Source organism: Brassica rapa, chromosome A01 (genome assembly GCF_000309985.2).
Source record: "Brassica rapa cultivar Chiifu-401-42 chromosome A01, CAAS_Brap_v3.01, whole genome shotgun sequence".
Classification (NCBI taxonomy): domain Eukaryota; kingdom Viridiplantae; phylum Streptophyta; class Magnoliopsida; order Brassicales; family Brassicaceae; genus Brassica; species Brassica rapa.
In genome coordinates, this window is record NC_024795.2 from 15,160,061 (window position 1) to 15,171,331 (window position 11,271).

Sequence of the window (11,271 nt, forward strand, 5' to 3'; positions counted from 1 at the left end):
GCTCTAAGTTTATGAGATCATGGAGATTGCCGTGTTCTCAAAGGGAGCTTAGCTTGAATAGAACGACAAGGAAAATGGAGGAAGTTTTGCAAAAGCTCATAGTAGCTGGAAAATTTACAGGCAAGACAGCTTGAAGCTAAACTAGAAGAAGCTGTTTCCCAGATCAAGAGAGACATTGTTGCAGCATTTGGTTTATCTCCACCAACATTAATGAAACAAAAGATTTCAATAGGATTCACCAAGGTTTTGTTTTACCCATGTACACTTCAAAAATAGTTACATGTAATATACTTTCCAACTATTCACCAGCAAACATCCTTTCTAGAATATAGAATTACTCAGAACTTTTAACTATTTAACAACACAAATATATTCCAAAGTGATCAACATTCATAGTAACCCAAATATGAGTGAGATTTTAGCTTATGAATAATATACTCCGGGAAACAAAAAAAAAACATACAAATCACTAACTCATCTTCGCCAGGTAAACTAAGATACAATTCTACAAACGGGTTACAAAGTGTTGTCAATCGCATTGAGTATATCTCAACAATTTTGTCATCATCTAACAATAAAAAGAGACTGAAAGTCCCCAGAGCCCTGCAGCAAACACGACCAACTGGAATCATCATTAACCGGAGCTAAGGGAATAATCTTATGGTACTGTTTATATGATTTAATTATTAAATTTTGAGTGGTGATTTGCTGAAAATGGTTGTAGTTTGGTTTGGTTTAATTTGTGACTTATTCTTCATTTATAATAGGTTAGATTAGTATTTGACTCCGTTTATTTCCAATCATAAAATAGTTTGTTTTGGTATGAGAAATAACATGATAAACTCATTAGTTTTTGTCAGACACCATATTAACCAATTGTATTTTCTTATATTCTGCTAAAATTTTATCAACCTATTTAATTGATTGTATTTAGTTAACCCAATCAATCTAATCATCGGTTTAAATAATAAATTATGGAGCCTGTTTATACATCGGTTGAAGTACCAAAACTGGATATTCAATGATACTAAACGCAAAAAAAAAAAACAGTTGTACATAAAAACCTAAATGAGCCAATGTATATATATATATTTAGATTATAACTAAAATTTAGTTAAATTTTAATTCACTTTGCTTATTATTCTATATAATCTCAATAATAAAATAAAAGAATTTTAAATTTTGTAATCTAATTTATAATCAGATCATGTATATCAATAGAATATATTTATTTAAATACAAATAAACTAAATATTAATAAAATTCCCGGGCGTAGCCCGGGCAAACCCCTAGTATTACAATAAATGAGACTTACCTATCTTCTCCTGCTGCCACCTCAGCAATATGCATTGGGCATTTTTTGACACCTGTCACCTCCCAATTCTTCATCAAACTTTTTTTTTGTATGCAGAATTTTGTGGGCAAATCAAATCTGTTTTGTTTATACTATTATATTTGGACTTATATTCTGTTATTCTGTCCTGGCTCAATTTATTGTGGATCTGAAGACATTATGAACCTCAACATAGAGATCAACGCAGTCGCTTTCCAAGCCCCGTTCCATGAGTTTCCTATAACGCCTTCAGTTTTAATTTATTTGCTCATTTAATCAGAGCATTTACATGCTTAATCCCACTCTGAAGCATTTATTTGAGCTCAGCATCTTCATACGTAACCTATGAAAGATCTCCTATAAATTTGTATGCTTTCGGCGATGAACAGTGCCATATATACCAAAAAATCGAGAAGGGAATTCTTTGCTAATTACCAACTCCAACAATGGTGAATTTTTTCACCTTACTTGTTGATTTGAAAGCTTGCCACTGTTGTTCAAACACAGCCGAGGTCCGTCTTGGAGGTTTGGGAGGCTAGGAACACAAAGAGGCAGCGATCTGATGGGTTTTGGTTGACATGCTACATTGAAGAGAAGGTAATCACTGCTGTACTCTATTAACCCTTTCAATGATACCAGATATTCCGACTTTGTAATATTTAAATTTACTTGTCTTGAACATTCAAAACTTATGCAAGGATCCCTGAGTATGAACCATCTCAGAAGATTCAGGTTCAGGGACCATTTCAGTGAAGGCTCTGTTTCTGAGAGGTTAAGAGCTCACATTCTATGTTTTCCTCTCGGCTCAAACCGCCGCCGATGGACGGCGTCGAGATGGGTTGTGAAAAGAACATGAAGTAATTTGTATCTTAATTGGTTCGGTGATATGGCATAAACCAAAAGGTAACTGTTACAGTTCCATTATTTTTATAACTCATATGGATTTTAGTCTTGAATTACTTCTACTCTAGATTTAATTATTTATAATTGTCTGTATTGATATTGAGTTAGAGTTCGGTCACAGCAAAACTGTTTAGCTGGTTTAGTTGCTTATCTTGCTGAGAATCCTTTGGTAGCTCAGTTTATAGACATGAAGATCACTAGAAACATTAGTGCAAACCTAGAGGCTTGCATAGGGGAGATTTCAAATAGATGAGCTATGCCAGATAGTGAGCAGAATGACAACTGAACAAACGGAGAGCGACTCTGAAGAAGAATGGATGATGAAGCGTACTAATAATTGATTCATTTTCTATGCAGCATTGGCACTGATCTCACAAGATAAGACATGAAGCGTACTAATAATTGATTCATTTTCTATGCAGCATTGGCACTGATCTCACAAGATAAGACATGAAGAACTGTACTCTAGCCTTCGTCTCTTATATAAAACATTCTACAGCCAACTTATAATTCCACTCAATGGTTGCATAATATTCTAAACTCATTTTCATCAACATTTTTTTTTTGTAACACAAAAATTTCAAGTATAGCGTGCATGAGTTCTCCTATAAATTTAATTCCACTCAATGATCTCTATACTCACAGGCAGCAAAATTTGTATGCTTTCCGCAATGAACAGTGCCACTTATGTTCAGTACGCTAACAATATATATTTGAAGTATAGTGTGCATTTCTGTAAAGCTCTTACAGGGAAACTTCTTTTCCCTGGGTGAACATGTGGTCCAACAATTGGGTTTGATAACTAATATGTATTGGAAACTCAGTATGCGGAAGCCATTGGAGTTTCCACGTCCCTTCCCACTTTCCATAGAGAAGTAATGGGAAGAGGCAGAGAAAGTTATGAAGAGAAATAAAGCTATGGGAATTGAAGATGCGGATAATGATGACACTAACAACAACAACAACAAAGACAAAGATACATTGCCCTTTGCTTGCTTCATATGCAAAGAGCTTTTCATTGATCCAATTGTCACCAAATGCAAGTATTACTTCTGTCAGAATTGTGCTTTTTCTTTATGGTTTAGCTAAGAGAGCCCTCTGCTCAACCATTCATCACACTGGAATTCAGTTCTAGGTACAAATGATCATAAAAGATGTCGTCTGAGAGGTTATATATATCATCTTTTAAGTATCTCCTTATTTGTAATATCTCATTAGCAAATCAAGAACTTATGGATAATTACTAAAACACTAAAAGTTAAAAGGGAAAATTTTATGTTTACCACTTTCATGTTACCACTTTCATCTTTACCACCACTAAAGAGACATTTTCAAAAAGAGTCATTCTTGGGTTCACTCCCTAGGGTGAACCTCTAGGTTCACCAACCAATAGAATTTCATTATTTCAAATTCGATATCTTTTAAAAAAGGAAACAAAATATTCTCAAATTATATTATGTTTTTAAAATAAAAAAAAAGATAATAGTTACAGAAAAACAAATTCAAAAAAAATATATTTTTAATGTTCTCAACAAAACACTAAACCCTAAATCCTAATCCCTAAACCCTAAATCCTTGGATAAACCCTAAACCCTTGGGTAAATCCTAAACCCTTGGGTAAACCCTAAACCTTTGGATAAACCCTAAACCCTTGGATAAATCCTAAACTCTAAATAAAAAATACTAAAACCCTAAACCCTAAACGCTTGAATGTTTTAGTGTATAGTGATTTTGATTTAGAGTTTTAGATTTATCCTAGAGTTTAGGGTTTATCCAAGAGTTTAGGGTTTAGGATTAAGGGTTTAGGGATTAGAATTTAGGGTTTAGGGTTTAATGTTATGCTGACGACGTAAAATATTTTTTTTGTAATTATTACTATTTTTTTTCTTTTTAATTTTAAAAACATAATATAATTTGACAATATTTTGTTTCCTTTTTTATAAGATATCGAATATAAAATAAAACAATTCTATTGGTTGGTGAATCTAGAGGTTCACCCTAGGGGGTGGACCTAAGAATAAGTCTTTCAAAAATACATCTATATTATTAAAACTGAAGTAGAAATTATGGTTGTTTGGAAACATGAATTGCAGTTTAAAAATGAGGTTTGTTTTGAAACATGGATGACAATATTAAATGAGAATTGTTTAGTAACTTGGATAGCAGTATATGTATTTTCTTTTATTTACACAATTAGTCATTGTATTTATAATAAATTAGGTATTTCTTTTTGTATTTCTTTTTATTTACAGATTCTACCACTATATTTAAAATCAATTTAAATTAATTAATTACCATTCCAAAACTTATCTAAACAAATCGATATTCATATATTGATCATTATTAATATGGTACAAATATTACTAAATAAAAAAATTTATATTTCATTTAATTTAGCCAAACACATTAAAATAAATTTTTTATTTGTTTACGGAATCAGTTAGGCATAGACATTCGGGTACCCATTTAAGTACGGGTTGTTTCTTTCGGGTATAGATTTTTTGGGTTTTGAAATTTCTTTTTAGGTACTTCCTTTTTGTATTTCTTTTTATTTACAGATTCTACCATTGCATTTAAAATCAATTTAAATTAATTAATTACAACTCCAAAACTTATCTAAACAAATCAATATTCATAAATTGATCATTATTAATATTGTAAAAATATTACTAAATAGTTTTTTTAATATTTTACTTAATTTAGCCAAACACATAAATAAATAAATAAATATATATATATATATATATATATGTATATTTATTTACGGAATCTGTTAGGCATAGACATTCGGGTACCCATTTAGGTACGGGTCATTTTTTTGGGTATAGATTTTTTGGATTTTGAAATTAGGGCATGTTTGGATATAAATTTTATGTGTGAGTTTTCAAGTTGGATCTCCCAAGTTTGTATGAATTTGGTTATGATGTACAAAAAACTAAAAATATTCAAATAGCGAATGTATTTGAAAATGATATAGATATTTGAACCAAAAATAATCATATTATTTGAATACAATTAGCTATATGGAGATTTATCTAAAATATATAGCACTAATTATGAAAAAAAAATATCAATGTATAAATACTTAAAAACTAATACATTCGCGGACGTGCGAGTCAATCTCTAGTTCTTCATTAAGTGGCAAAAATTTTTTATACCTTTGTTCTTTATATATATAATAAATAAATATTTAAACAAATAAAATATCTAAAAAAAAAAAAAAAAAAATTTCAACCTTTTTTCGTATTATACTATTTCGAAATTCAAACCCAAAACTCTAAAACTCAACTCTAAACCCTAAACCATCAATTTTAAACCCTATTTTTTTTTTTGAAATACGAACCCTAAACCCTGAAATATTAACTCTAATAAACCCCAAAATATCATCTCTAAACCCTAAACCCTAAACCTTCGACTCTAAACCTAAAAACATAAACTATAAACCCTAAACCCTAAACAATAACTCTAAACCCTAAACTATCAACACTAAACCCTAAGCTATCAACAGTAAACCCTAAACCCACAAATTAAACTCTAAACCCTAAAAATTAACCCTAAACCCTAAAATATCAACTTTAAACCCTAAATCCTAAAACATAAACTCTAAACCCTAGACGTAAACCCTAAACCCTAAACCTTAAAACTCTAAAGTTGATGTTTTAGGGTTTAGATTTGAAGGTTTAGGGTTTAGGGTTTTACGGTTTAGGGTTTATGTTTAAGGTTTATAATTGATGTTTTAGGGTTTAGATTTGAAGGTTTAGGGTTCTAGGGTTTAGGGTTTGAATTTCAGAAAAATATAGGGTTTAGGGTTTACGGTTAGGGTTTAGAGTTTGATGTTTTAGGGTTTAGATTTGAAGGTTTAGGATTTAGAGTTGATGTTTAAGGGTTTAGGGTTTAGAGTTGATGTTTCATGGTTTAGGGTTTAGAGTTGATGATTTAGGGTTTAGAGTTGATGTTTTAAGTTTAGATTAGTTGACCATTTGTTTTTTTTGTCAAAGTTAATCAAAAAGTTATAAATGTTTTTTACCTTTTATCAAAGATGAAGGTAAAAGTAGTTACTGTAATCATGAAAAATGGTACTTTAAAATGGTATTTATAGCAATTTCCCAAAGTTAAATCAAATTTCATTATTAATTGAAAATCTAATATCAACCAAAACAAACATATATTATTAAACATTCTTTGTTGTTAAATAAAATATATTAATTATTATCTATGAAATTATTGAAACTACTTATAAAGTATTTTAAAATTTTATCAAAGTACACTATATTTTCAATTGCTTTATCTTGGAGGTGGATTAGTTTATACTTATTCTTATTTTAGATTTCTTCCAACTATATCAAACTGAAAATCAAAAGAATATAAACCATTACAATTTAAATTTTTTTTTCTTATAATTTTGTGTTCTCATAAACAAGAACATTAGTGTTTTTTTCAACTCAAACAAATAAAATTAAATTAAAGTATCTTAGAATTATTTTTTGTCATGTTCAATTTAATTAAAGAAAAATTTCAAATGCTCTACATAATCCAAATATATTTTAATATAAAATAATTTTATTGTAACCTCACTCATCCGTAGAGTAGACCAACCCCTGGTTTTCAATATAGCAATCATGAATTATAATTTTTTTGAAAAATAAACTTAGGTTTGGTGGTTTGACATTGCCTTCGTTTTGGAATTTACTGGTTTAAGACAATAACAGAGCCAATCGGTTTGGGGTTTGTCTTTCCCTAACTTGGCAAAGCCTAACAGAAGGAATCGATTTATAAATTGTTTTCATTTTGGTTCGGTTCGTTTACAGTCTTTTCCATCCCTAATTTGTTTATGTTAAAAACCAATATTCAGTCTTAAACGGCATCGCTTTCACAGAGAGCGAGAGAGCGCGAGAAACGTAGGAGAGAGATGACGGCGGTCGGTGTCCGAGCTCTGAAATTGTTGTCGTCGGCGGTGAATTACAGGTTGAACCAATGCGGCGAAACACCAATACGTTGTTTGAGATCCTTCTCGACGGTTATGTCGCCACCGTCAAAGGCCATCGTGTACGAGCAGCATGGCTCTCCCGATTCTGTCACCAGGTTCGTGTATCGCCTCGAGACCCCGTTCCACGGTCACTGAATGTATAATATCCACTTTATCTCTTTCTTTCTCTCTTTTCAGATTGGTGAATCTCCCGCCGGTGGAAGTGAGAGACAACGATGTATGCGTTAAAATGATCGCCGCGCCGATCAATCCCTCCGATATCAACCGAATCGAAGGTTTAATTCTTTTATATTTTTTCTTGGTTAGAGAGAAAGTTGTAATTGAACTTGGTTTAGGTGTGTACCCGGTTAGGCCACCGGTACCAGCGATTGGTGGTTATGAAGGTGTTGGTGAAGTCTATGCAGTTGGCTCCAAGGTCAATGCTCTTTCTCCTGGCGATTGGGTTATTCCATCTCCACCTTCCTCAGGTATACTATTAGATGATGTCCCACATCGGACAATTCAAGTGTTCTTGAGTAATATATATGTGTATGGGTAAACCTCCACTCATGAGTTAGCTTTTGGGTGTGAGTTAGGCCCATCACGAATATAGTATCAGAGTCCATGGTAAAAGCCCAGCAGCTGATTTACGCGGTTGAGACATTTGGATTTGTGGTTAAGGAATCTGATCAAGTCTCTATCTATGTGTTAAGGGACTTGGCAGACGTTTGTTGTCAAGGAGGAGAGTGTGTGGCACAAAATCGACAAATCTTGTCCAATGGAGTACGCGGCTACCATTACTGTTAATCCTTTGACGGCTTTAAGAATGCTTGAAGATTTTGTGTCCTTAGCTTCCGGTTTGTATTGTATCTCATCATCTCTGAAGTAACAAGTGCTCTTTACTTGCTATTTCTTTCCTTACCAGTTGATTCTCTGGAGCAGGAGATTCTTTGGTACAGAATGGTGCAACAAGTATCGTGGGTCAATGTGTAATCCAGTTAGCTAGGCTCCGTGGCATCAGTACCATCAATATCATCCGTGATAGGTGTTTTATATTTTATGAATCACATTTAAAATATATTTTGTTACGAACGACCAAAGTGGCTATAGTCAAGAACTTCTGTCTCTTGCCACTGATGTTAGAGCCGGGTCGGATGAAGCAAGAGAGAATCTGAAAGCTCTAGGTGCAGACCAAGTATTTTCAGAGAGTCAGCTGAATGTTAAGAACGTGAAAAGTCTTTTGGTAAATTTTGAAAGAAATCCAATTATCCGAAGTTTGCATCAGATATATACGTTTAACATATGTGTGGTCTAGGGGGAGTTACCTGAACCAGCTCTGGGATTCAACTGTGTTGGTGGCAATGCTGCCTCTCTCGTGCTCAAGTTTCTGAGGTGCACAGAACATTTCCGCTTTTGTGCAATTTCATTTAACTTCCGGCTGTGCTGAAGGTTTTGTGATTAATATTCTAGGGAAGGAGGAACCATGGTAACATATGGTGGGATGTCTAAGAAGCCAATCACTGTTTCAACAACATCTTTCATCTTTAAGGTATATGTCCCAGGGTAGTTTTTTTCATAAATTGCAGTTTACTTAATCACACAGACATGACAAAGTCGCGGGTTATTTATGGCTTTTGTCCAATGTGTTTAAGAGTTCGATTTTTTTACAGGATTTGGAGTTGAAAGGGTTTTGGCTACAGAACTGGTTGAGTTTGGGTAAAGTGAAAGAATGCAGGGAGATGATAGACTATCTCCTCGGGCTTGCGCGGGACGGAAAGCTAAAATACGAGTGAGTCTTTTTGTCAAATTCTTAACGCTAGATTAAGTTTCTTCCTTGTTTACCACGTGAATCCACTGTCGGTTTCTTCTGACAGAACGGAACTGGTTCCTTTCGACGAGTTCCCTGTTGCTCTCGATAAAGCGCTTGGGAAGGTTGGTAGGCAACCCAAACAAGTAATCACATTCTGAAGCTTCCTTCCTGTGAGCCATTCAAGAAGTGTTGCCACTGTGTTAGTGTTATGTATGAACGTATTAGTAATCTGATGATGCAAAATGTACTTTATTGTACTCTCGTTCTTCTTCCCCCATGTATCAGAAACAATAAAAATGTAGACTGAACACACCAATATAAATCATTATGTTGTGTTCAGTCCGATAAAACCTAACTGGTCTGGTTCCCTTTTCAAGCCGCAATGACAAGCGAATACTGCTTGTGAGCCAAATGATGCGCAATGCGTCTTTGTATAAGCGAAAGAGATATTCAATGTATGCAACCTACCGACTCTTTGTATAAGTTAAATGTGCTTGTACCATCTGCAACACAGCATTTGTGCAACACAAATTATACATTCAACCGTTCATCCATGAAAATTAAAAGAAAAAACTACTGTTTCAACCTTCTCTCAAAATCATATCCACAAATTAAGTCGTTAAACATCACACATAAACTGAATTACCTGGACAATGAGTTAAATATCATCCATAAATTGAATTACCGTAACATGAGTAAACTATATCTTGACGCAGTTCATATGGACGGCACATCGAAATAAAAGATCGAAACAGGTAATAAACCGGTATGTAAATCGAGTCAAACATATATATTTTACAAAGTATTACCCCAACATTTGTACAGCATACGACCATCCATAATATCACTATCTACAAACCCCGGGAATAAACCGGTATGTTTTTCTTGAGAACCAAATTAACCGGTATGCTCTCTTACATATATCATATATCACACAAATTTACAGTTGGATTTGACGATCCGGTCCGATCCGATCGAATTATGAGACACATGCATGGAGATCAGCGTTTGCAGTCTGAGAAACAGTTCAGCCTTCGCTATTTCCGTCGTGTTTGTTCTGGGCCCATGGGGAGGTTGCCGATATGATTAGATCGCTAGCAATCATGATCTTGATTCGACTTCGCCTCGGTTTCCAGATGATAGAGGTCGCCGATGTAGCTAGATCACGAGCGATCATGATCTTAATCCGGCCTCTCTTCGGAGGAACGACTGTTTCGTCCCTTCCGGATGGGTTAGGAGATGGAAACTCCATGGACGTGAATCTAATTACAGTCTTTGAGAGGAAAATTGTTGAAGAAAGAAATCAAGAGAAGAGACGCGTTTAACGAAGCATAAATAGAGAGGATAAATAGCACCCGACCAGAGGCTCCCTGACCAAGTCTTCTACTTGCAGGGCAAGCAATTAGAGGTAATTTAGTAATTAATTAGACCTGTGAGTTTACGTGTAGAGCTAGTGAAGGGTTTGTAATTGGTTAGTAAGACGAGGTTCTAGAAGGACTTGTGTCAGTTGTGATCACTCTCCTCACGCGTTAGTACAGTCGTTGTCAGTGAATGGCCTCGTAGACTGATCTATCAAAAACCTCTAAGACCATCACTAACCCAACTGCCTAACATCATTTTAGTATAGTTTTTACATTAAAATCTCTCTAACCCAACAGTGAAAGTCACACTATTTTAATGTAAACCTGCAGTACCACACCATATTTAGTATGTTATTGTTCACAACGCTAAATACTGTTCATGCACTACTATTCACAATATTAAACAGTATTCACTTATTTTATTAATAAAATATTAGTTTAATAATTATTAGTGACAAAATAAATACATATAAAATAGTAAAATAAATATATAAAATCAATATATTACATATACTGAAATAATTTATGTTAATTTATTATTTTAATATTTTTATATGTTAAAATTGTAAATAACTATTTGAAAAATAATTATATGTGATATATTTTTGTTCAATATATTTACATAACAAATTTTGTTTACAACATATATATATATATATATATATTAAGTAATAATTAATTTTTTTGTTTAATAATATTTTTTAAAAATACAGTTTGATGTAAATTTTGGTGCTATGGTTGGAGAAGAAATTTTTTTTTTGGTCAAATGAGAAGAAAAAGATTTTGGTGCTAAATTTACACTAAAACGGTGTAGTTTTCACACCAAAATAGTGTTATGGGTTGGAGATGTCCTTAGGAAGACATAGGATCTTGGATTCATCATATATTTTATAATTTT

The 11,271-nt window shown here is 33.2% G+C and overlaps 2 protein-coding genes across 2 annotated transcripts; one reads left to right on the forward strand and one right to left on the reverse strand.

The window, feature by feature from the left end:
- Positions 1 to 7,005: 7,005 nt before the first annotated feature.
- LOC103873568 (enoyl-[acyl-carrier-protein] reductase, mitochondrial) lies at positions 7,006 to 9,362 on the forward strand. Its single transcript, XM_009151977.3, has 10 exons — positions 7,006 to 7,318; positions 7,401 to 7,498; positions 7,559 to 7,690; positions 7,916 to 8,059; positions 8,145 to 8,247; positions 8,346 to 8,445; positions 8,518 to 8,594; positions 8,673 to 8,751; positions 8,873 to 8,991; positions 9,077 to 9,362. Exons 1-10 carry the CDS (start codon positions 7,146 to 7,148, stop codon positions 9,168 to 9,170), a joined length of 1,119 nt encoding a protein of 372 aa, XP_009150225.1. The 5' UTR covers positions 7,006 to 7,145; the 3' UTR covers positions 9,171 to 9,362.
- Positions 9,363 to 9,751: 389 nt separating this feature from the next.
- LOC103873559 lies at positions 9,752 to 10,908 on the reverse strand. The gene has a single exon (XM_009151968.3). The coding sequence runs from the start codon at positions 10,262 to 10,264 to the stop codon at positions 10,040 to 10,042; it is 225 nt and encodes a 74-aa protein (XP_009150216.1). The 5' UTR covers positions 10,265 to 10,908; the 3' UTR covers positions 9,752 to 10,039.
- Positions 10,909 to 11,271: the final 363 nt, after the last annotated feature.

What these genes read in the sequence shown, in the direction of transcription:
- LOC103873568 (XM_009151977.3), top strand. Translation starts at nt 7,146, where the DNA reads ATGACGGCGGTCGGTGTCCGAGCTCTGAAATTGTTGTCGTCGGCGGTG. An exon ending in TCCATCTCCACCTTCCTCAG is followed by an intron (nt 7,691 to 7,915) that starts GTATACTATTAG and finishes CTATGTGTTAAG; the next exon opens with GGACTTGGCAGACGTTTGTT. An exon ending in GACGGAAAGCTAAAATACGA is followed by an intron (nt 8,992 to 9,076) that starts GTGAGTCTTTTT and finishes TTCTTCTGACAG; the next exon opens with AACGGAACTGGTTCCTTTCG.
- LOC103873559 (XM_009151968.3), bottom strand. Translation starts at nt 10,264, where the DNA reads ATGGAGTTTCCATCTCCTAACCCATCCGGAAGGGACGAAACAGTCGTT.